This window comes from Agelaius tricolor, unplaced genomic scaffold (assembly GCF_023055355.1).
Source record: "Agelaius tricolor isolate 1412-34295 unplaced genomic scaffold, bAgeTri1.0.p SCAF_8, whole genome shotgun sequence".
Lineage (NCBI taxonomy): Eukaryota > Metazoa > Chordata > Aves > Passeriformes > Icteridae > Agelaius > Agelaius tricolor.
Window position 1 is genome coordinate 37,271,746 of NW_027269268.1, and position 24,270 is coordinate 37,296,015.

The 24,270-nt window shown below is 41.6% G+C and overlaps 1 protein-coding gene across 2 annotated transcripts in view; it reads left to right on the plus strand.

The window, feature by feature from the left end:
* The window catches only part of LNX1 (ligand of numb-protein X 1), a 119,539-nt gene that overhangs the window by 62,969 nt on the left and 32,300 nt on the right, over positions 1 to 24,270 (plus strand). For both annotated transcript variants that reach the window (XM_071432382.1, XM_071432384.1), the window contains one exon: positions 23,182 to 23,423. In XM_071432382.1, coding sequence (XP_071288483.1) covers positions 23,182 to 23,423 — 242 coding nt within the window. The remainder of the gene's footprint in view (positions 1 to 23,181; positions 23,424 to 24,270) is intronic.

Genomic DNA, 24,270 nt, shown 5'->3' on the forward strand with positions numbered 1-24,270 from the left:
TGCAGCCAACTTCTTTATTTTCTGTTCAACTCAGTGGGGAAACTTGTGTCTGGCTTCAAGTCTATCCTTGTAAAATATCTTCCCCACAGAGAGGCTGGGGAACGCAGGACTTGCAATAGTCATGACAAAATTGATAAGCTCTGGAGCACCTTTTGGGCTCATGTGTTAGTCCACTGCAAAAGCCACAGGTTGGCCTCCTTATTCTGTGCAAAGCTGTGTTTATAGGAATCTGTGTCAAAGATAAACTGTGAGGTTAATTAAAGCTGAAAGTGCTGGAAATCAAGGCTTGAGCAGAAAAACTCTTTAATAACAATATAAATGAAATGTTTAGGATATCTACATTAAATAGCCAAGACAAAGCACACTGAGATAAAATTCAGAGGGTCTTTTCCTCTGAATGATGGATGTTAGAATTGGAGGGCTCTTGGAAAGGAGAATTGAGGGGAATTAAAATAGAAAGGCCTGAGTGTGTCATGGGCTACCATTAGCTTCATCCCTATGCTACAGCTTCACAAAAGGGCCAGACATGGAGTTGGTTTTCCTTCAGAATTCTGAGCTCTCCCACAAAATCTCCAGCAATGACCTATTAGTGCACCTTTCTCAGCTTAGTCCCCCACTAAGTTAGTCTCACTCCTCTTCACCATCTCTCTCCCTTGCCCTTCTCTACTTCTGTCCTCTGCCTCATGCCTCTTCTGGTCTTTAGCTTTGTTTATTCCCCTCCTGTTTCATGGCTTGGTCCTGCCTCTATTGTGCTCCTTTGTACAAGTACAAAAAAACTTTTAATCTAAACTCTTAGTATTGAGGTGCCCAAACACAATTTTCTAAATATATTGTGTTGCATTCAAGAGTGTTTTATGTTAGTGTGGGGGTGCAGAGAAAGCTGTCATTTAATTGACTGTAAATGTCTGGGTCTGGTCACTCTTCAACCAAAGATTAATTGCACCCCTTTAGCAGCACAGTGGGGTCTGGGTTCTGCCCCACCTTCTGCCACCCTCTCACAGAGATGGTACCTTTCCCCACCAGCACATCCCTCCTGGCTTCTCTGCATAGGTTAGAGAGGGCTGAGTTTTTGTGGTATGATTGAGTGTTACTGGTTAGCATTTTTTTCCCAGCACTGTGATTCTATGTTCAGAAATAAATTTGTCTAGGACAGCTCCAGAAACCAAAAACCCCATGAGAGTATTAAGAATTTGTTGGTTCTGCCTGGGAATTTTGTGTATAAGGAAAATTGGTATTTTAGTTATAGACTGAGAAAGATCCTGCTTCATATCCTTCTATGCATGCAAAAAAGTTACCTTTACTCCAATCACAGCTACCTACACACACTTGAGATCAGAATTAGACCTTTTATTCTTCTAGATTGTTTTCTCAAGCCTTCTCACACCTTTGGAAAAGGCTGACATTGGCTGGTGTCAATCTCAACAAACACATTCTGTTGCCAAAAGTAAAACCTCAGCCAGCCAAAAAACCACTAAAACCCTGCCAAGATGGTGAGGCAATGCAACAATTATGGTTGGCAGAAAGGTTTCTTTTCATGAATGCCTTATGTCTCAATTATGCTTGATTTTTCTGTAAGTTGCTCAAAAAAAGGTGCTTACATGCAAAAGAAAGGTGTTTACATTGCCCATGCAACAAGAGCACAGAGGGGTCAAACCTTTATCCCACTTGGAGGCCCCTTCACAACAGGCAATCCACTTTGGAATGGGGGCCAAAGAGGGCAAAGCACTGAAGGTCTGGTGGGGTAGGAGGGAGGAATGAGGTGGTGGGAGTTGCAGGAGGCTGGTGATCACTCACAAGCAGCAAACTCTCGTTTCTTGCCCGACATTCAGCCACACAGGCCGTATGCTGCAAGTTTGGCCGACCTCCGCATCTCTCTGACAGTTAACCTAGTTTAACACTGGCACTGGCAGCATGACAAGGATATTTTTCCTTGAGCTATTTCTCTGACAAATCTGCCAGAACTGGGCTGTCCTGCAACGTGAGGATAAGCACTGCTCTTGCAGAGCTCTTATGCCTGTTGTAGCTGAAATCCTGCTCTGAATACTGGTTCTGAGATCAGCCCCAATGCTGCTTGTTACACTCTAGGGAAGCAGACTAGCAGGTCTGAGGGTCTTCTTGGATATCTTTAACACTCTTGACCTTTTGGGGAAATCTGCCTTTAAGGTCCCCAGTAAACAGAGTAGCCAAGTGCATTTCATGACCTTCTCCATGATGAGAGCTATTGTTTAGGAACTAGAACTGATATTCTGCATCTTGGCATGTGACAGCATGTCTGAACTGCCTCCTGGAGCCATGCAGTAATGGGGTGCACAAGGATGCCAACAAGCACAGGACACAAATCCAGAGGTTTTGTAATAACATTGCCAGCAATGTTGGACTAAGAACTGCCCGTGTGGCAGCGTGCAGGTGACTGCCTGGGGCTTCCCCTTTCAAAAGGAGGGTCCAGACTGGTCCCTCTGTGTTGAGCTGGTACTTCAGTGGAGGTATCTGTTAGTCAATGACATGTCACATGTCATGACTAAACCCCCAGTACCACCAAAGAATTCCTGGTTTGGATCTGAACTCTGTTTTGGGATTAAGAAAGTGAATTGTTTTTACAATGTCTTAAAAAGCTGAATGAAGCCCTTGGCCTCAGCCAAGTTGCAGCTGGCAAAGGCTGCATTTCACTAGTGAATCCTTGGGCTCTCCCTAGAACATGCTTTATCCATTCATTTAATTTATTGATTGACAACAGATTTTGAATACTGAGGAAGGCAAATTCAGCAGCAGCCCAGTGAAATGGCTGGAGATTTCAACAGATGTACGACTTTTGCACAAAGAAAAAATTCTGTAAATCATCCATAACTTTTACGTGGTATACAATATTTCCTCCCCATATGAAAGAAAGTAGGCTGACTGTAACAGTGGGCAAGTCAAGTCATACATTCAGAAAGTATCTTTGTCATTTTGGTTGGATTTCTGCTGGCAGCATCCTCAAATTTTATTGATAAAGTCTTGTTCTTCTCAGCAGTGCAGGCAGACAACCAGATTTGTAACAATGACACATTGCCATTGGCTGTATCTGCTCCCATTCTCTTTTTATCAAGGCACTGGGCTGAGTGCAGAGGATACCTGGGAGAGGAGTAAGAAATCACCATGGACTTCTCTGTTTTAATGGAGTTGTCTTGCTCCATAACATTGCTGTGACACATGGTATGAAGTCAGCTAAGACTAGATATTTGCAGTTACTGGAGCCATCTTAATTTTTATTTGCTCTTCTAGTAACTTACAGCATGTTATTTACCTGAATAATGTAAAATAAGTGATTAAATGCCTCTGGAGCTATAAATTTCAGCTACAAAATTCCATGATTAGTGTGTTACTTTGTAACTTGTTTTTCTCTCCTCAGCTCTCTTGAAATCATGTTGGCAGGAAGCAAGTGTTTTAGATCAGCAAGTCATTCCATGTGCATGTATTGTGAAGCTTACGCTCTGTATTACGCATTGCAGTCCCATCATTCACTAGACAGTGTACAATATATTTTTAATGTAGAATTTCAATAATTTAGCAACCTCTTAAATAGGCAAGGGAAATCTGCTCCAAGGGTTGTATTCTCCTTTCTCCTCTGCAGAACTTAGTGAATGGATAAGATTAGTAGACTCATGGCCTAGGTTTTTGTATTTTATTAAAAACAGACAGTACTAATTTTGAAAGCGTAATTCAGGTATTTTCTTTTCTTCTCCCATATGTGATAAGCATTACTGTTATATGTTATTTTTAACTGCCAGTAAGCACTGGTGATATTCCACTGGTTTTAACTTCCTTTCTCATGTAAAAGGAGTAGTGGGATGGTTTCATAGAAACGTCCACAGAGACCTCTTCACTTGTGGGTTTTATAATTCATCAGTATGAAAGGTTAGAAAACATCCCTTGTGGAGTAGGCTTTCATGGAGGGGAGATGGGCATGGTTAACCAAATCTGTCCTGTGATCCATGGGAGACCATTGGAAGCAGAGGGCGTACTGTGCTGCTGCTCTTATATGAGGATGTGTAGGTTGATATGGATGAGCAATGCTGTTTCACTTGATATGGATGAACGTCTCCTGCTAAGAGACTAAATTACAGTCAAAAATAAGTGCTCTGTATGAAAAGCACATGTTGCAACTCAGCCCTTTGCCAGGCAGGTTTTGCTGTAGGAGCAGAAATCCCAGGAGTTTGTTGTGGCTTGCCCTTGTCAGCTCCCAAAGGAGCGTCATCTCTGGTTCTGATTTAAACAATTGGCACATCTCTCCTTCAATCATTACTACCTGGTTTGTTTTTACAGAGGGAGGATGGCACTGCTGGGGAAAGGATAAATAAGATTATTTTTCAAATGCAGTGTGTATATACTGGTGTTTCTTTTTTTTTGTTCTTGGTGCTGCTGTCCCTGAAGTTGTCATTGGGATCTGTTGAGGCGATGCAGAATTGAAAGTGCCAACGGCTGCTACTTTGCTCCAACCCAGGCTGTGATGGAAATGTTGATACTAATAATATTAGTAAATCAGTTTAGTTATACTAAGAAGGTTCTGCTGTGGATGCCGAGTGGTATCTACTGCAACCCATGTCGCCCTGCTGCAGCGTGGACCCAGCCTTAGATTGGCAGAATCTTGTGCATCCCACATGGCCCCCAGTGCTGGGAGCATGCTGTGTTCTCAGCATCTGCTTTCTACCTGCATTGTGCTGTCATGGGTCACAGATATGGCCAAACAAATGTACTTTCCTTGGTGCCATGTCTGTCAATTTTCTCAGTGACCATTTTTAGATGGCATTTAAATTTTGCATATCTTGATGAATTTTAGTGGATTGAATGCGCGCAGTTTCTAGCAAACGTGCTGCTTTCAGTTTCTTCCCTCAGAGGAGATGAAATTCCAGTACATTTTTTATTCTTCTAGGGCATGACTGTAATGAAGTTGGACAGTAATGGTTGCTGCATTTCACTTTTTTTCTGCTCTTTCCCCAGTAGCCTAAGTATCTCTAAGTTTGAAGGCACTTACAGTTATGGTCTTTGAGCTCAAAATAAATCAGAAGAGAACAGACCAAAACAGGACACAGAATCTAATAAGATATATTGTATAAATATAAACTTGCACTTAATATGTTGAGCTGAGAAAGCAAACAAATTAGCCTTGCAGATCTGCTTTTTCTATAATCTAGGTTCAAATAATCGTGAAGTGACCCAAGTGAACAAAGAAATTCATGAAGAGAGGCCAAGACCGAGTAACCTTCTTCTGGAGCTGATGAACTGTAATCCATACCAGATATTTGAAAAAAAGATTTGCTCCTGTTCCATTTACCTCACAACAAAATGTCCTGTCCTCTCGTCTCCTTTTCTCACCTCTCCTCGCCAGCAGATGCTAAGTTGCATCCTTCATATTTTTGCTAACTCAGTATTTGTAGAGGTTAACAGTCTCTTTCTCAGAGAGAAAATGCATTTCACAGATTTGCTTTTTGTTAAGGGCTGCTAATTGTTGCTCAGATCTTCCTGTGCTACATGTCTCTTCTGTTTTTCAAATCTCCAGCAAACAGAGGTTGACAACCAACACAAAAAATACCATAGTGATTTTGTGCCCTGTGGTGCTTTACAAAACCAAGAGGACTCCCAGCTGACAGTAAAAAGGCTTTAGCCTGTGATGAAAGTGTTTGCATGAATTTGTTTGCATGTTGGGTAAAAATAACAGTTTACTCTTAAACAGGTGCTTATCTTTTTGCAGTACTACATAAATTCTCTGGACGCTACCTGCCAAGTACAAATTGGCTGCTTCTGCCCTATTTATCTTTTAAGAAAAGATGCAGGTTTGAGCTTTAAATAGGTTCTTCTGTGGGTTCTCTTGACAAGACTTGTAAAGCTCATTTAGTCTCTGTCACCACCAGTACCAGGCTGTGTTTTGGTTTCTTTGGCCATTTTCCGTGTGACTCCTGGCTACACTAAATCTTTGTCTTTCTCTTGCTTCCTCTCAATTCCTATTTTATTATCTTGACTCTTGCCTCTCCCACACTTCTGCCCCACTAGGTTCAGCTTTACCAAAGGATCAAGGTTATCAGGGAAGTGTGGCTTTGAACACTGAACAGCATGACAGCAACACATTTCTTCTGTCTGGTAAAGGACAACTGAACTGGCTTAAAAACATTAGGTGCTTTTGGGTGGAACTGCAAATAGAGATCACCAAATGTAATTTCAAAACCTCTTGAAGTTGGTAGGTTCAATCAATAGAAGATAAGACACTTATGCTGGGGCTGCACAAGCCATGTCCTCATTGTAGTGGTGGCAAGACCCTGTCTTCATCCTTCTCTCATCTGTGTAATAGTGAAAGAGTCAGTGAAAGGATGATTCACTTGAATGTCTTGTCTTGTTGAAGGAGAGAAAGAAGAAAAGAGAGAAAATGGCTGACTTGATCTGGCAAGGACCTATGTGGTTGACTCCAGTGGTGCTGAAGACACTGAGCCATGTGCCCTCTATTACCTTGCACTGCTGCAGCACTGCAAAACTCTGAGCTGATTATGTTTCTTACTTCAAATTTATGGATTAATGTATGAGTAATGTATTGTGAATTTAAGCTGTAGAACTTAACTTCAGCAAAACGTGTGGAGCTGAAGGCTAAAAGCAAGGAAATCTTCATGGGTTGACCAGATTTGCTAAGACTCCTTTTATACTACTTTCACTTCAGCAATCTTGGTGAATTCTAAACATTTGTCTGTTAGACTAAACATGGGTTAAGGCAGACCATGGAAATACCTCAGTTGAAGAGCTAACATCTAATCAGAGTTTTATCAACTGATCCTCTGCCTAGTTAAATTACCATCTGGACTGAAGAGTTGCAAATTGTCCTACAAAACCCACTACAAATGGTGAGAATAAAACAAGCCAAAAAAAATAGGGGTCATAAGTTCTCTCCCTCTGTAACTCAATTCCTCTTGCTTAGTTGATTTGTTTAGTTCCAGAACCTTGCTCTAGTTGTTCTGTCTGCTATTCCAGTACTCAAAAAAGAGGATGCTATGGAAGAAGTTACAAAAACAGCCAGATCAATGTGCTTGATATTACTCCACTGACTTCAACAAACTACTCTCTTGAATTTAATTTTAATTAATTTGGAAGAAAACAGGGTTTTGCATACGCAGGAAAACTTCTGCTTTTCACACCTATAGAGCAGAGAGATAGGATAGTAGAGATCCAAAAAAATATTTTTGAGAAAGGAGTGTCTAACCACACTAATTTACACCACGTGGTTTTTAGCAGAAACAGTAATTTAAAAAAACAGAACATCCCTTGAGGGTATGTGGGTGAATGAGTTGAAACAATATGAATAAAATGTCATGGACTCCAGCTTCTGCAATCTTTGTGACAACCTCTTCCTCCCTCAAAAAATACACACCCCTGTGTGGGAGATTTGTAAAACCTCAGACTTCACTTCTCCTGTCCCTTGTGACAATGGTAGTTGTATGACAACAGATCTTATAAAACAGTGACTTTTCTCATGGTGGTTTTGGGGGTTTTTTGGGGTTTTTTTGTTTGTTTGTTTGTTAGTTTTTTTGTGTTTTTTTAAATGAAATTTATCTCCCTGCATTGGCAAACACAAATTCCATGACTTTAACACCGACCAGAAAGTCCCTTTGGAGAAGCATGTTTTCAGGAGAGTAGCAGGACTTGGGATAAAACAGTGACCCACTGCTGAATAGTCAGATCTGCTGCTGAAGGGCCAGGGTACAGAAAGGCCCCTGTTTGTCTCCAGCTCTGAAGTCTGTAAGTCCTTATAAGGCCCATGCATGCTACCACAGAAGGCTTCTAGGTGTTTAGGGGTGAACAGACTTGCTGTCTGTCTTACAAATTACTGAGGAAGCTCTATGGCATAGCTATAGACTAAGGATTAATCCTGGTCCCCTCTGACCACCTCTCATTGACCACAGTGATGGGGGTGAAGTAGGAATCAGTTTGACAGATCCATTTCACCTCAGTGTGCCAGACATAAGGAAGCAGAGAGTTCAGGTTTGGTGTTCTTTTTCTGTTGACTGAAGGGAAAGTCTGGGCTTATGGTTTCTTTGTTCAAAATCTTCTATGTGATTTTTTTCCTGATCTCCTGGTGGTGTCTGAGGGTGAGGTAAGTGTGGTGCCATGTGGCTCACCTTCCTCTGTCTGTCCTCCCTCCTGAGGAGGCTGTGGACACAAAGCAGGACAGGAGACAGCACGTGTCCATCTGAGACCTGCTTTGGCTTGCTGCATGGGCATACACTGGCAGTACTTCAAAGCAAGCTTGAGATGGTGTTTTGCCTCTGAAGGTGTATGACTTCCTGCAGAACCCTGGAACAAACAGAATTTTGCTGCTTTCTCTGGGACAGCTGGCCCAAGGGGGCAGACACAAGAAGAGAGATAGTCATGGGTAGAACCTGAAATCCTCCTGGGACATTCTGTAGATGTGGCCATGACTGAGCAGGAGAGGGCTCATATAGGGTTATCTCAGCTGCAGCATCTACACTGAGACACAGCTGTGCTCTCCTTTGTCAGAGAGAAACAGAGAAACTGGATGCTAAGTAATTTTATAATTTACATGTCTGTTTTTCAAGTAGTGTTTACTATTTGGAAAGTTAGTCAGCCTGGGCTTCCTGAGCAAAGTTTTCAAGAAAAGCTTGAAACCATGTGAACCATCTTTCTGGAACCACCTATTGTGCTTTATGACAGTGACAGCTCTCTTGGCACCTTTCTTCCCCCTCCCTGACATTTCCACAAAGAACAGCTGTGCTGCTTACGGTCCCTTGTTCCAGGGAAGCAGTGCTGATGTAATCCTCGCCTCCCTTCTGGCTGCTTTGCAAAGAGTGCTTCTTCCAGGTCTTCTGAAACAGTCACATTGCAGAGAAATGGTCCTCACCCTTTGAAGCCATTGGTGACTTCTCAGGTCCAGGCCTGAGCACAGAAGTTCAGGTGACTCCTGATTCTGCATCTTTAGCAACATGTGGGTGCAGTGACGTATTTAGCAACACATCTTTCTAAAGTCCTGGATTCTTTTGTGCTTTTAGAAGGTAAATGGGTGTTACTTTCATTCGCCTCTCTCCTTTTTGATAGAGATGCAGAGGGGATAAAGTGCTATTCCTACAATTAGGACTTTGTGACAGTGCTTTAACTCTTCCTGCTTTTTGTGCTGTGGTAGTTTAAAGAGACAAAGCCTGTGTTGTGGGAGACATTGAAAAAAACCATAGTAAGCAAAAAGGATTTTTTATTACATATTAAACAAAGCAAACTTAGCAACTAGTTTTCAAGATGTGGCATACTGAGGGAGAGAGCCTGTCTCTCAAAGAGACCAGGCTTGACCAATGAGGCATTTAGTGTCCAGAAGAAAGGGTGGCGAAGAAAGGAAAGGGCAACCACTTAAAAAGGTGGTTTGAACACACAGGGAAGCTAATCCCTAATAAAGTTGGGTGTGAAGTGACAATACTGTTCTTATTCTAGGATAGCTTCTCTGGTGAATACCCTCACTCTGGAATGGGGATGTCTCCAGGGAAGCTATTCTCAGATGTGTGTGTCTGCACATATAATATACACAGTGTGCCTGAGGTATCATTCCATAAGCACCACAGTAATCATCTACTTCCCTGTTGCAGACAGCCCCTAGGAAGCAGCACCACCCCTGTAAACTGAATGTGGTTAACCTTTGCAGAATACTTTGTGCTCCATTTTGGAAGGTCATCCTAATGCCAGTATCTAAGCTCTCAGAAAACCCTGCAACAGGTGCTGTAGCATCTTCAATTAACTTTAAAGAAAAAGAAAGTAATTTGTCATGAGACTGTTCTGTTTACAATCACTAATTGTTAGGTATTTATTTACCTTTCTTTTTCCTCCTTTTTCTCTCTGCATTGCACTCTTATAAACACACAGTGCTGAGTGTGTTTATAAGTGCTGAGGCTTTGCCCTTCAGGAAGCAAACTTGCTTCAGGGCAGTTAAGGAAGTTTCTCAGAAGTTGAAGATAGGTAAACTGCCAACCACTGGTCTAAGACATTGTGAAAAATTACTACAGAAACCCATGTCTCAATTTCTAATATAAATATTTAAATGCACTACAAATTTTGTTTAGTCTGTCTACCCATTTTTTTAATCCTCAGTGGCCACATCAGGCTGAGGTGGATTGGATATTTTGTAACCATTGGGAAATTACTCATTTTATCTGCTAGACTATTCTCTATTATATGACTTGTCAAGCCATCTGCATTAACAGCATGCTGTGTTTATATTTACATGAAGCAAGTAGGATTTGTTTTATGTATGTCCCAGTCGGGGCTGCAAACATGTCCAACGCCCCCAGCATGGTGCTGTCCACTGGACACCAGTATGCATGTCCAGCTGCAGATCCTGTCTTTTGAAGATGGTTTGGGTCACCTTGAGTGATGCCTTTGATGTGAAAATTAGCAGATGATGAGGCATGGCATAAGCATGCTGCTGGAAGTTAGATTGCCAGCTGCCTTCTGAAGGACCAGGGTTATCTCAGTCTGAAGAAGACAGATGTAATTATCCCCATTTCAGAGCTGATAATGAAATGACATCATTTCCAATGCCACCTTGGTTTTCCTTCAGGGAGTCCATCATTACTGCTAACAAGACCCAAGTCTACTTAAATTGTGACGTTAACAAAATCACAGCCTGGGCTGGAACAGCCTCAGGCACAGAGGCTGTCTGAGTCACCCAGATGCCACAAACTGTCACACACAATTCACAGTTTGAATTCATTTCAGGACAGGCTGTCGCACAGCAGCCCCAACCCATTTTGTGGGAGCAGCAAGGTCAGGCAGGATGTTCCTTCTAGGACAGCAAGAGCAAGGCCACTGCCCTGTATTACCCAGGGAAATATAATTTTAGCCCATGCTCAAGGGTCAGTACTCCAAACCTGCTGCTCAGGTTTTCCCACCATGTTCTAGGTGCCCAGCTGTACACAGCTGTACAACATGATTATATTTTAAAATTTAAAGCAAGACTCATCATTAGAGCTTGAATATTGAAATTTCCAAGGCTGCAGTGTTGTAAAAGGGAAAGGAAACTGCAGCTTCCTGAAGGATATTTTGTATTTTTTTAATTGTTTCCAGTACTTTAGTTGGATGAATACAAAAGTTAATGTGTTTTGTAACGGGTCAGGATGAAGTGACTGCCTTTTATCCTGAAGAGGCTTTTCTAAAAATTGTATAATTAAAGAAAAAAAAAAGTAGAGAGAAAACATCCAGTATCTGAATGGGGCCTACAGGGAAGCTGGAGAGGGACTCTGCCAGGGACTCTTGTAATAGGACAAGGAGTAATGGGTACAAACTGAAAGAAGGAAAACTTAGGTTAGGTATAAGGAAAAAATTCTTTACTGTGAGGATAGTGAGACGTTGGAAAGGTTTGCCCAGGGAAACTGTGGATGCCAGCAGTGTTCAAGGACAGGTTGGATAAGGCCTTGAACAGCCTGGTCTAGTGAAATGTGTCCTTGTCCATGGAAGGTGGGGCTGGGACTAGATGGTCTTTTAGGTGCATTCCAACCTAAACCATTTTATGATCTTCTCTTATTTATAAAATGCAAAAATAGCATGAAATCTGAGCAATTAGAAGTGACTAAGAAAACCTAAAGAAACACAAAACATCTGTAAACTAAGGAATATGAAGGAGCAACAGCCTGAGAAAAATTGGTTTAAAGGAAGATACAGGGCAAAACTTGTTTACTTCTCCTACTTTTTTTCACAGTGAGTACAATTGTTCAACATCCCCGGAACAACATCACCAGGGATGTGGTAGAGTTGCCACCACTCAAGGTTTTTAAGATGCTTAAGGTTAATCACCTCAGATAAAAGTTTTATCACTCAAAATTTTGGAGAGGATGCTAGATAATCTCATCTAGGCTTCCTCTCCCATGAAAGGTTGGACAACATGATCTGTTGAGGTCTCTTCCAGCCTAGGCTCTTCTATGATTTTATGGTACTTTTCTTTGTCACGGGTATGCATTTTGTGTTGTTGGTGATATGGTACCCACTTCTGAGGGCATCTTTTGTCCTTAAGGTTGAATTCTTGCTTGCACTCTAATTTTTGTATTTTATTCCTTGATTCCCCAGTTAAATCCCAGTGATCTGAGAAAACAATACACAATTTCCCAGAGAGGTTCTCAGCCTGTATCTGAAGCCTCTAAGGCCAATTCTTCAGCTTCAGACTGAGGATGGGCTTGTGTGCCTTGATAGTATTGCCAGTCCAGGCTGGACTTAAAGAAGAGTGCCTTTCCTTTGAACCTCTCTCAAATTTAACTGAAAAGCCACAACAGGCTCTGAAGCAGGATTCAGTTTCTCCCTCCCTCTGTGCAAGTTTTTAATTTGGATGTAGCATTGGTCTCCCTCTTGCTTAACTCACCTCTCAGAATAAGCTTCAGCAGGAGGAGCAGAACTCAGCCTTATCCCAACCTGAGTTTTAGTGGTTAGAGCACTCCTGAAAACTGGGGTGGGAGGCTGTGAGCTCCTTCAGCCTCCCCCCTCCACTGACAGTGGTCTGCTTACAACAGGAGGGAAGCCACACCAGTGCTCTCCCAGGTGCTTTCCATCATATTGAACACAACACTGCCTGTAGGTGCCTATCTGGGGAGAAGGGTGAGTGGACTGGGCTTTTTTCAGATTTGGGTAAAGGAATTCAGGTAAAAAGTATTCCTGATAGAGCTATTATAAAAGTGTGTTCCAAAACAAGAGAAATTTTCACAATTTTTACAGCACAAGTGAGCATTTCCTACTATGTGAGGTTTCAGGGGACTATAAACAACATTCCAGCCATGCTTGTGCTGTGGCTGGATTTGGACTTTCTGAAGCCCTTAAATGTTTTCACAATGTGTGTTTATTTTAATGGATGGATGAAATAGCTCACTGAAATATCTCATATTCAACTGGGTGGAACTCATAAAACACAAAGAGTGAAGATTTTTGCTTGCCAAATGGGTCTGGGGGGATTTGTGCTGAAAACTGGCTTGTGATGTCCCTCTGATCCACCCTCTTCTAATCATATGGGCAAAAGAGAAGAATGCAATGTAGTTTACTTATAGGGCTGATTTGGGGTCCTTGTTGACTATTAGACTTCTGATTTTATAAGAATATGGGAAACATTTGTGACATTTCAAGAAACTACTTAGTTGTACTGGCAGAGATGTTTGCTTAAGACTCAGCCAGGCATCTGACAGGGATCTCTGTGGTTTTTTAACTCCTGAGGTGTGCTGAGATCTCCTTTTTTGTGACCTTCCCTATGAGGAAGCAAAGATGTGCTGAGATCTCCTTTTTTGTGACCTTCCCTATGAGGAAGCAAAGATGTTTAGCGTGTGATATGTACCAAGATGTGTTAGCTGTATAATTTAGATATCCATGCTGACCTAGAAGGGATCTTATGTGACTTTTGGGTCACAGTGGTCAGAGACAAATGCCACCAGAGCTAGACCTGTGGATGGCAGTCCACAGCATGTTCTGTGAATAAGATTGTGTAAAGACAGCATTTGTGATTTGCTGGATGTAGCTCCATTATTTCCTATAATTTCAGATTCCAGTGGAGAACATAGTAGTAAACCCAAGTCTTGGGTTGAAAACATCTTGAAATTGAACACAGTGTTCTCTTTTTATTATATCTAGAGGCTTATGGGCATGTGTTACTTCTCTTTGCCAACAGAAGCCTCACACCTGCTCTCAGTAGTGCTGGCTTGCTGAGTCTGTGACACAGCAGATATTGTAATTAGTTTTATTTTTAAAATAATTGCATGCTAAGTATATGTAAATACAAAGTTTCTGTCTGTCAGGCTTTTCTGTCTGTAGCTGCAAGAATACGGGTTAAGCTAATCCTGTCAACCTTGTTAAAAACCAACCCCACTTGTCCCATTGCAAACATATTTTGCTCACTGCATCATACAGTTTTTATAGCATAGGTGGGGATAGTAGGAGGGGAAGACAATGCTGAGATATTAAGTTCCAGGAGACTGGTTTTACCTGTTGAAAATCCAGTGATCAAAAGACCGAACAATAAAAGTGAAAAACATATGAACAATAAACATGAAAAGCATATGAGTCAACAGATTGAATGTTTATTCTTAATATTAATTATATGTGTACCTACATAATTTGAAAAATGTAGTGTATTGGATTGAGACTATTGGATTATGAGTATTGGATGAGTGTATTGGATATGAGAAAGAGCATTACAACACCTCAAGAATTCCTTTGTCTTTGCACTTGTTATTTTTGTCACAGATAACCTGATTTTAGCAGCAATTTTTGAGGCTTTGTGTATATATGGTGTGATTTTCCCTAGGCTCATTTCTTAGTTAATGTTCTAAATTAGGAATATTTTTAGTGATCCTGCTGCAGCTTTGTTATGTATGATCTCAATTCCTAATGTAAAAAGGTTGTATTATCATTATTTTATTAGTATGAGGCAAAATCAGTGGTCAAGATTGCTGGCTGAGTGCTAGCTCTTTGAGTGGTCTTGGATGGACTTGAAGAGCAGATATGAAACTCAGAGCTGCTCATGGCAGGTCTTGTGTTGCTTTCTAAATACTCAACTGATACACATTACTTGTGATCACTCCCTCATCCACAACTTCTGTAGATAGAAGAATGTACAAATATTGCTAAAATTCCTACATTTTCCATGAAGAAAATTCTCTTTCTAATTTGTGTTTTCTCATTTTCCTTTGGAAAAATGTTCAAGTTTGACTCTTCTTGAAGTAGTAAAAGCTGAATCTTGTAAGTATGTTTTATAGGTAATGATACAATTCTGAAAAGTGATGAAAGCTCTTGGTAAAGCTTTCATCAAGCTCCACTTCTGCTAAAGTAAAGAGAAGTTTTAGTACTTCAGTACTTTAATACAGCACTTGGACAGGATAAGTGGGTTTAAATAATGTATTATTTGTTGAATGCTGTAAGTATTACAAGCCATCAACAAGGTTTACAGGCTCTCACCAGCTCAAAACTGCTAGTCCCATGTGTCTTGTTTTTCACTCTTATTTTGCTCTGAATCTCCTAACCAAGTCCTCACAGGTTCCTTGCTGTGTCAATACCTGAGCACCTACCAGGAATTAGAGATAGTGTGCTACTTCTGTTTTTCTTGCTTGTGTCAGCTGGTGTGAGGAGATTGCATGAGATATGTAGATCACTCTTTGGGAGCTTCAGTCTTTAATTAAGTTCAGTATAAATAAATATTGCTGCTGTTTTGTATCACACAAGATCACTCCGGTACTGTATGTCTGGCCAGTATCTTCTCTGTGATGACAAATGTTTGTTTAGGAGTAACATAGGTGAATTTGTTTGTAATCTAGGAGTAAATAATGAATAAGAGACTGACTGCAGTCTTCCACCCTGCTTAACTCCTCAGTTTTGTAGCTCCAGGTATACTTGTGCTCCACAAGCATTACATTTGAAGGCAGTATTGGAAAAGGTAGAGGCAACTCTAGAAGCAACTCAAGGCTACACCTTATGTGAGCAGTGGGAACAGTCTGCTGATGCCTTTGTGCATTCTCAGAGCATTTGTGACGTGAACACGGGGGAAAAGGGCATAGAAGGTGAAGCAAAAGCAGTATTCACAAAGTCAGTTGTGAATATTGGCTTCTCTAAAGAAGTAGTTATGTTAAGCAAAAACTAGGTGTGCTAACCTGTAAAAAACAGTTGAAAAGCCTGGGTGCCAATTTGCCCATCTCAGCTCTCTCTAGCAATTTACAGCTCCCTTCTCCTATATGTAAGACAGTTGAAATTTGTTGATTGCTTTAAGACTAGAAATTGAAATTATAATCCCACCTTGAAAAAAAACCAGTACAGTGGTTTCAAAATCATCAGTGACAAAATAATAGCCTGAAAGAAATGTCAAGAGAAAAAGATAACATGTTCTGGACCAACAATTTGTACTTAGTCCCAACAATAACTGGGATCATTGCACAATAATCCCAGCCATGATTTTTGTCTGCAATTGCAGGCAACTAATGTTGTTTTCCAATTTCTTCCAATTCCTTGTTCCCATGATAGAGGCTAATGGGTCTTTTAAAAGATTTCATAATAAAAGCTCAAGATGGTGGTTGAAATACAACTTTCTGAGTTTTAAAGAGAAGGGGGAAAAATCCTAAACATGACCTCATGTTAGGTGATACTTTGCTAGCATGCATGTGAAATTTAATCTCTACATTATATTTAAGATTAAAAATGTGTTCCAAGTTCTTTCAACTCTACTGAAAACTATTAGGCAATATGGAGATACCCCCCTTTTTCAGTATGAGCAGTCAAATATGAAATAGGTATTTGGTTTTTATTGAATGCTTGTTCAATTTTTGTCTGACACCAAGTCTTTGTCCGTTGGTATTTTTGGGAGCTGTGAGGTCTGAACTCTGAGCTGCAGTTCTGTTCTTCATCAATACTTCACCAAAATACTTTTAAGGGCCTCAAACATGATGATGAACCACACTTGCTCCTCCTTCTCAGCAGACCAGAAATGGGTACATGTCACTATAGCTGAAGACTAAATTGGAATTATCAAGAATGCTCAATATTTTTTTCCTCATATTCTTAGAAAACCTTACCTTTTTAATCCATGAGAACTACAAATCCTTTTTCTACTAGTGGACCCAAATTCATACAGAGTAGCTGGCATGGAAATATGACTATAGAGATACTCCTGTGCACGTTCCTTATATAATGCACAAATATATTTTGTTTGACAGCACCTTAGTGCAAAAGCATTGTGAAAATGACAGCCCTTCCCTGGGGTCAGATCTTTACAGATAGGACAAAGCACAATTTTAGGCTTTGCTAGTAAGGTAGTTTTCCAGAATTTATTGAATTTTGATGTCTTCATTAACACAAAAATTGTGGAAAAAAACCCTTAGGAAATCATAATACAGAAATTAAACTGAAACAGATCAATATGTGAGAGATTTTCCTATCTTGTGGGAAAGTATTTAAGCTAAATAACTTTAGCTTAATACAATAAATATTATGAGGATACTTATAAATATTAGAGACTAGTAATGCAGAAATACAGAACCACTAAATCTATCATGTGCTTTTACTATGGCAAAGGCCTCTGGCTGACAATAGAGAGCAAATAACATGAGAAAATCTCTCTGACAGCTAGACAGAGAAGCCATTTGCCTCATCTTAGTTTCTATCACAGCTATCTCTGTGCTGACACTGAGAAGAGCAGTGTTTATGGAACCGTAGGAAGGAATTGCTGATCCCCAGCCCTCCAGAGGCAGCAGGGATCATGCCACAGGCCCATGCTGCCCTCCCAGCCAGCCCTGATGCCCCAGGTGTCAGGAAGCTGCCTCTAAAAGGCTTTTGTTTACAGGGTTATTGAAGAGAAAGAGCAGTAGTAACTGGGACCATTTCCCACTTAAGTGAAAAATATGCTTTTTTTTCTCCAAACAAAATCTCAAGTCTCTGACACTGAGGGATCATCAGGCAGAGGATACCCAGGTGCATCAATGCCAGGGTACAGAGTGCACAGAACAGCAGTGACAAGCACCTGGAAATACTGCTGGCATTATGAAATTCAAGTGCAGGTGCAGATCAGCCTATTTCTAGTTGCCTGCTTAGATACAGGGTTTTGCAGCCTGTCTTTCAGCAAATGTTCACTGGAAAACTGTGATCCAGAAGTTTAGGCTTTGCTTTTTATATGGCTCATTCCCTTCTTTATCAATATTGAGTAAGGTTTAATGTAGGCAGAACCTTCTAGCCATAGCTGAATACCACGATTACAGTAGCTTGAGGATTGTTCTTGACATGAGACAGTTCTTTATAAAAAGTGGAAAAGACACATGCATTTTAAAAAATCAGGTACTTATGAAGCTTTTTTCCATGTGCAACATTCACACAACAGTTGCAGGAGCTCAGAAGTACCAAGGAAAAATAATTTCTGTGAAGTGCTCTGTACCAGAATTCATTTCCCTACATAGCAGAAAAAGAAAAAAGAGGAATTTTGTACATAGGACCAGGATTCACAGAAGCTAGTTTTCTAAGCAAGGATGTTACAATGTCATCAAGTTCAGAGAGCAGCAGGGTAGTGGTCACCTTCACTGCCAAAGATATTGGTGTCTCTGACCTCTTCAGCATCAGTATGGTTGGACTGGATGGGAGACCGTGTATTTGCTGCATTTTAGCTTATATCTGTAACCTGGGATTTAGTGGCAGTTCAGGTGCCTCGCTTCTTTTTCGTATTTGACTCCATTTCTTGGTGCACTGTTGCAAAAGTGAGATCAGAAGAGTTGGTGTTAACCCTGTCTGAAGAACTGATTGAGTCACTTCACTTCCTTGTGATGGAGTTTCAGAAAGCTTCAGAGTTCAAGTGTTTGGCCTGAAATCCATGTGGTTGGTCTTGGGGTTATGTTTGGACTACTGTCACTGCTAATGCACACACAGTGTGAATGGTTCCTGTGGGGCAGGAATTGTCAACACCTTCTTGTGAGTCAACCTCTCCAGTTAAACCCCGTACCTCCTTTCTTCCCAGGCACAGCAGGAACCTCTCACCAGGGTGTCACAGGCAAGGTTATCAGCACCAGGTTATCCAGGATGCTCCTGGTTGATCAGCTTTGGTTTCTCCATCATCCTTTCCACTGGAATAGTTTATGGGTGCTAGAGCACTCAGGGAGTTTGTGTAACAGAGGTATGGTACACAGTGTTGATGTTTTGGACCCCAGCTTGTTTGGACCCCCAAATTACACAGAGATGAGGTTTCTTGCAGTGAGACTGTAGCTGAAACATACTTGTCTACCCTGATCAGGGTTTAGCTATGGAACAGCAATGACAGCCCATTATGCAGTATTTTCTTCGGATGGGCAATCTTAAGTGCTTTGTATACATTATTCTTAGTTGCATTCTGACAATGTGTCTGCTGCTTCTGCACTAAAGCAAAGCAGTCCAAAATATGAGGGGTGCTGGAAGTGAGGTTGGGAGAACACTACTGGAACTGGGCAGGGGAGGGGTCCTGCTCTGTTTATTCATGTCTGGACTGGGTCACAACCACTGTGACTCTTCAGATTCACTTTTTTTTTCCCTTGTTTCATGCCCAGGCAGAGATTGTGAAGTGACACAGAAGGCAGGGCATTTTTAAGAACACATGCATTATAAATCATAGTATCAGAGAATGATCCTATCCTTTGTGTTGGAAGGAACCATAAAGATCATCTAGTTACAGTCCCCCTGCTGTGGACAAACATATACATACATTTTTTACCTGTGGAGTTGTTTCATTTAGATCACCAGAAGAGGGGTGAAAAAATTAATGCAGTTGTCCTTGCTTATGTTTTGGCTTTACATTTTTTTCTGTGTCAGGCTGGGTAATTGAAATCCTTGAGGTCAGTCTTACTTTCAGTTCCTCCTTTGCTGTGCAAGTCAGGGATGCTGCAAGGAGAACTCTCTTTTCAAACCATGGTTTTAATTTGAATTTCAAATGACATGGATATGTTTCTGTTGGCCTTGAGTTTAACTGAAGGCTGTTTTTACAAATGGTAGGACCAAGTTAAGGCTGCCACAGGGTTTTGGTTATCTCCTTGCTCTGGCTCTTGGGATGTGCTGCTCCTGAAGCCTGGAGTGCAGAGTGTCCCTCAAGTGTGGAACAGGATGGAGGGCAAAGATTGCCCTGTGGCTGCCAGTGTTGATACCAGCCAGAACTGCAGCCCTGGGTGGAATTTCAGCAGCCACCACTGCTCTCATGTGGCCCAGTGGTTAGCTCATACCAGAATATCAGACAGTAGATATCTGCTTCATAAAAGAGGCTGTGCAAACAGAAGAAACTATTTTCTCAGTTTCCTGTGCACCTAGTGACACTACTTTAATGGCACAAACTGTACAACACATATTATTCATGTCTGTTTATCTCGCTGGGGTTTGGCCTTCAAATTGTTTCAGTATCGCACGGCTGCACAGATGTACTCACTGTCCAGCACGACTGGGAAGGAACATAAATCTGTGGTTCACCTTGGCCTGCAGACAGTGCTGAGTTCACTTTCTGACTGGCTATGTTAATCAGGTATCCCACTCTTCCAGCTGCAAATCAGCATTGTGATTAATACTCACAATGAGAGAGCTAATTACTGCTGGCATGTAGCTGTTTTATGTTTCTCTCTTTTCTGGGAGCCAAATCCAACCATATGGAAAAATGTAGCTGAAACACTATAAATATGATTCCACTTAGACAGTCATCTCTTCTGTTTTCTGTTATCACAGCAGTGTCAGCACAAGCAAAACAATGAAAGTGAAGAGATGCTGTTGCAAATTTTATTACAAGTTTGAGGTCTTGGGACTTTTTTTCCCCTTCTTCAAGGACACTGTGTTAATCTGAAGAAAGAGGTCTTGATTTGTGTTCATTTATGCCTGCCACAATTATTTAAGAAATAGCTTCAGTGATCATACTTGAAGAGCTCTGGTTCTTCTTTAACTATTTCTGGCAGCGCTAGAAAGATATGCTTTGTGCTTTGTATCATGACAACTTGTCTTCTCCAATAAGCCACATCTTAAACTGTGTCAGTCCTCTCTACATTCAAAGTAGCTGTCTTCTGTTCATTGCTGTTGGAATGAAGCTGTTGACTGTGTGTCTGCAGTGCAGCCAGCAGCAGCAAGTGAGGATTTCCACAGAAAGAGAAGGCTGTAGCAGTGAACTGCAGATGGGCACCAGGCAGTGATTGAATCCAAATAGCTGGGAATCTTTGGGCAGAGCCACTTCTGATCTTTGTATTGATCTTCATAGAGCTTTCCAAATAAAAAAAAATATCTGCATCTGAGAACCCATTCACAAGGCTGATGTTCTAGTATCAGCCACTGAAACTTTACTGACATGGGAAAAACACAGGCAAATTAAATAAACAGGAGTAGGAATATCTCTTTTTCATATTCTGAATCTTTGCAAGATTGTTATAAAGTAGAGACTGTCTTCTGAGAACAGCAAACAGTTCTCCCCAAAGCCACTTCTTTGTGCTGGGTTTTTAGACTATTTCTAAACTATTTTTTCAAGCATTCATAGGCTGGATTAGCAAATGTGACTTTACTAAAAGAGGCAGATGTCAAAGATGGGTTTCCAAAACACTGTGATGAAGACGTTTAGGTGAGTAACAAGAGGAAAAGGCCTTTGTGCTTCTGCTTCCCATGAAATCTAAAGGAGAGCATCCTGCTATAGTTTAGGGTTCTGCGGGAAGTGAGAAAATCTGGAAAGAAACAGAAAAATAACTGCTGTGATGGAGGCAGGAGAGCTCTTCCTTTCTTTACATGACTATTGTCACAGTTTTGCCTTGCAATGGGTGCCTCAAATAGCTATTCATTGGTCTTTTGAAGTAGTTGACCAATCTTCTCTTCCATAAGAGTACTTTCCTCTGAGATGCCTCATTTTGCTTGTGAAAAGTTTCAGAAATAACTTCTGTTACAGCCTTTCCTATCCAAGCCTTAAAGCACATACATTACCCTTACACAGTGGCATCAATATGACAGAGTTTGGTTTGGGTATTTTTTCCTTCTTTAAGATAAAAGTTGTCAGAAGCAGCATGAAGTAAATGATGGTAAACCATAACGTAGTGCCAAAAAAAGGTTCTAATTAATTGTCTCATCAAAATTCAGTACCATGATAGAAATTAAACTGCTACTCTGAAGCTGGTACAGAGAGCTCGATGACATAGCCTCATATCATCTTTTTATCTCAGGAAGTGCTTCCATAATCACTTCTCTTCCAAGTCTTCTGTTCAGTGTACTATTTCTTTTTGTGACACTTAACCCACTAGTGCTGTGTACTGTATGTATTATGCATTGCTTTTTGAGCATGCCATATATTACGAAGAGTTTTCTATCCCTAAGGGTTTCTGCAGCTATTTCTGTGAGTTTGTCCTACAGGGCACTTTCATGAAAGTCATCAGTTAGCCTTCACCATGAAGAAAGGGATAATAGTAACTGAAAGTAGGCCAAGCTCATTAGATTATGATTAAAAGGCAGATTTTAATTTTTTTAATGCACTGAATGTGGTTCTAGTGGGTGGGCACTGGGCAGAAGTGGTGCTGGTGAAGTCACAGGTGTTGTGTCCTTGGTCACTCTGTCTTTTCAGTTATTTTATAGCACTAATTGAATACTGACTCATGAAGAGTACAGTGACCTTTAATTTTATTCAAGTGACTTTATTTCATGAGTCTTAAAAAAGAAATGCCGTGCATAGTCCTGCCTTTACTGTCTAGGGTGAATCTAGAGCAGATAGTAGGAAGCATAACTAAGTGTGTTTCAAAGCAGGTTTGTAACTTGCCCCTTATAATGCTGTATTTTCAGCTCTTTTGGGAACATGTGTTGCTCCACTGGAAACAGAGGGTTTCCCCCAGAAGTAGTTTAGAACCTGTCTTGAGGTCCCCAAGCTGGTGAAGTCCCAGGCTGGCCAAGGACCTTGGCACGAGGTCCCAGCCCCTTGGTGGGAGCTTTGCAGTCCCTCCTTGACCCTGGTGAGGCTGCAGGGTCAGTGGGACCCCCTACCCCTACTTGCACCTCTTCCTCTGCCAAGGCAATGACCTGCCTATTTTAGTGTCTCAGCTGAGCTGGAATAGCAGAGTTGGCAACTTCATCTCTGTGGCTGAATAGAAAACAATTCATCAGATGCAGTTCAAGTAGTAAATGGTCTGTACAGGCACCACGTGGGGCCTGGATTCCTGCAGCCCCCAGGTGTCCAGCTCCCACCTGCAGCCCTCCCTTCATGGTTTGCTCTGGTCTCCACAGACACAGTGCCATGCTCCGCATGTGACCACGTTGGTGACTGGGAGGGTTTTTCAGGAGGCAGGACTAGGTAAAGGTGCCTTTTATTTCACTAGCAGATCCGGAGAAGGGTCAGGCCTTACCCTGCTCTCCTTCATCAATCACAGGCAAGTAGGAAATTACAGATTGTAGCCTCTTGTTTAATTAGCCACCTGCTATTCTTGTCCTCTTGCATCCACAATAACAATTTATACACATAAGAATATACACAAGGCTGAGGCTGTCTATTTTTCCTTGACCAGCAGTGCTCTTCCCATGTAAGGTAGTAACTCACCTCCTTTGAATCACACACTGGCATTTTTCCCTCTTGTTCTAACCACATTTCACTGGTCACCATGATCATCACAGGTTGTACTCCAAGTGCTTCCTTGGAACCAGAAAATGTCCATAAGTATGCAACATTTAAACACAACTTGCTATCATGTCTCTCTTTCCCTCCCTTCTCCTCAGATGTAAAGGAGCATCCCACTATGGCCTTACCAAGGAACGGAAGAGGCGTTCCCAGGACTGCTCTCCAGACCGTGGCTCCAGCTTGGCCGTGGCTGCCCTGGGCCCTGAGCTCTCAGCAGCTGCAGCCATCGCCTTAATGACAGATGAGCCAGGGCTGGTGAACCCGGCCTTCAGCCCCACCTCAGAGGACAGCCAGCTGGGCAGCAGCCCCGGGGACCTGCACCGCAGCAACCGCAACCGGAGTAAGAGCCAAAAATGGCAGCTTCAGAGCCTGCTAGCCCCTTGCAACATTCGTTTTTATGTTAAAAATGTGTCACTGGAGGATTAAAAAAATTAAAAAAGAAAAAGAAAAGCGGTGGGGAAAGTGAAAGCTTTCATTTTTCATGGTTTATCAAATTGCGCACTCAATGACCCAATAGATTTGAGGTGAAAAAAAAAGGCCTTGGCCAGGGGTGGGATCAAGCTGAAAATGGACTAGCTGTACACATGTAAACTGCAAATCTTTATAAAGATTATTTAGGTAAGTCAGCTCAGTTGGAAGATTAAATGTTATGTGATGGGCTGGGGAGATGGTGTAGCTGGATAATGTGTCTCCACTAAATGTTGGTGGCCCAAGTAATGCCCACAGACATGGGCACCTACCCAAAATCCTATTGGGAACTGTGTTGCCCATTTCCCAAGTATTTTCAGGAAAACAAACCCTTAAGAATTGCCTTAGGAGCCTGGGGAACATCTGCCAGCTTCTTGGGAAGGTGCAGTTTGGAGGAGCTGGTCCTTCTGAAATAACAACAGTCAGGGATGAGCTGCATCAGGAGACTTTGCCTTGATCTTTCACCTTGTGACACTTCACCTGTCTCTGATGAGTGTCATGTTTGAAAAACAGGGCCTGGCCAAAGCCAGAGTCAGAAGTGTTAATGGTGAGTTCAACGCATGTATTTGAATATTCTGAATCTAAAATGGAAAAAGCCCACCTTGTGTGCTGCCAGTTGCATATGGGGAAGATGGATGAAGGGATGAAGAAAGACTAGGAAATGAGAAGCATTATCCTTTTGTTGTGCCAGGGTTTGGAGAGGTGAGGAAAGGAAGGGT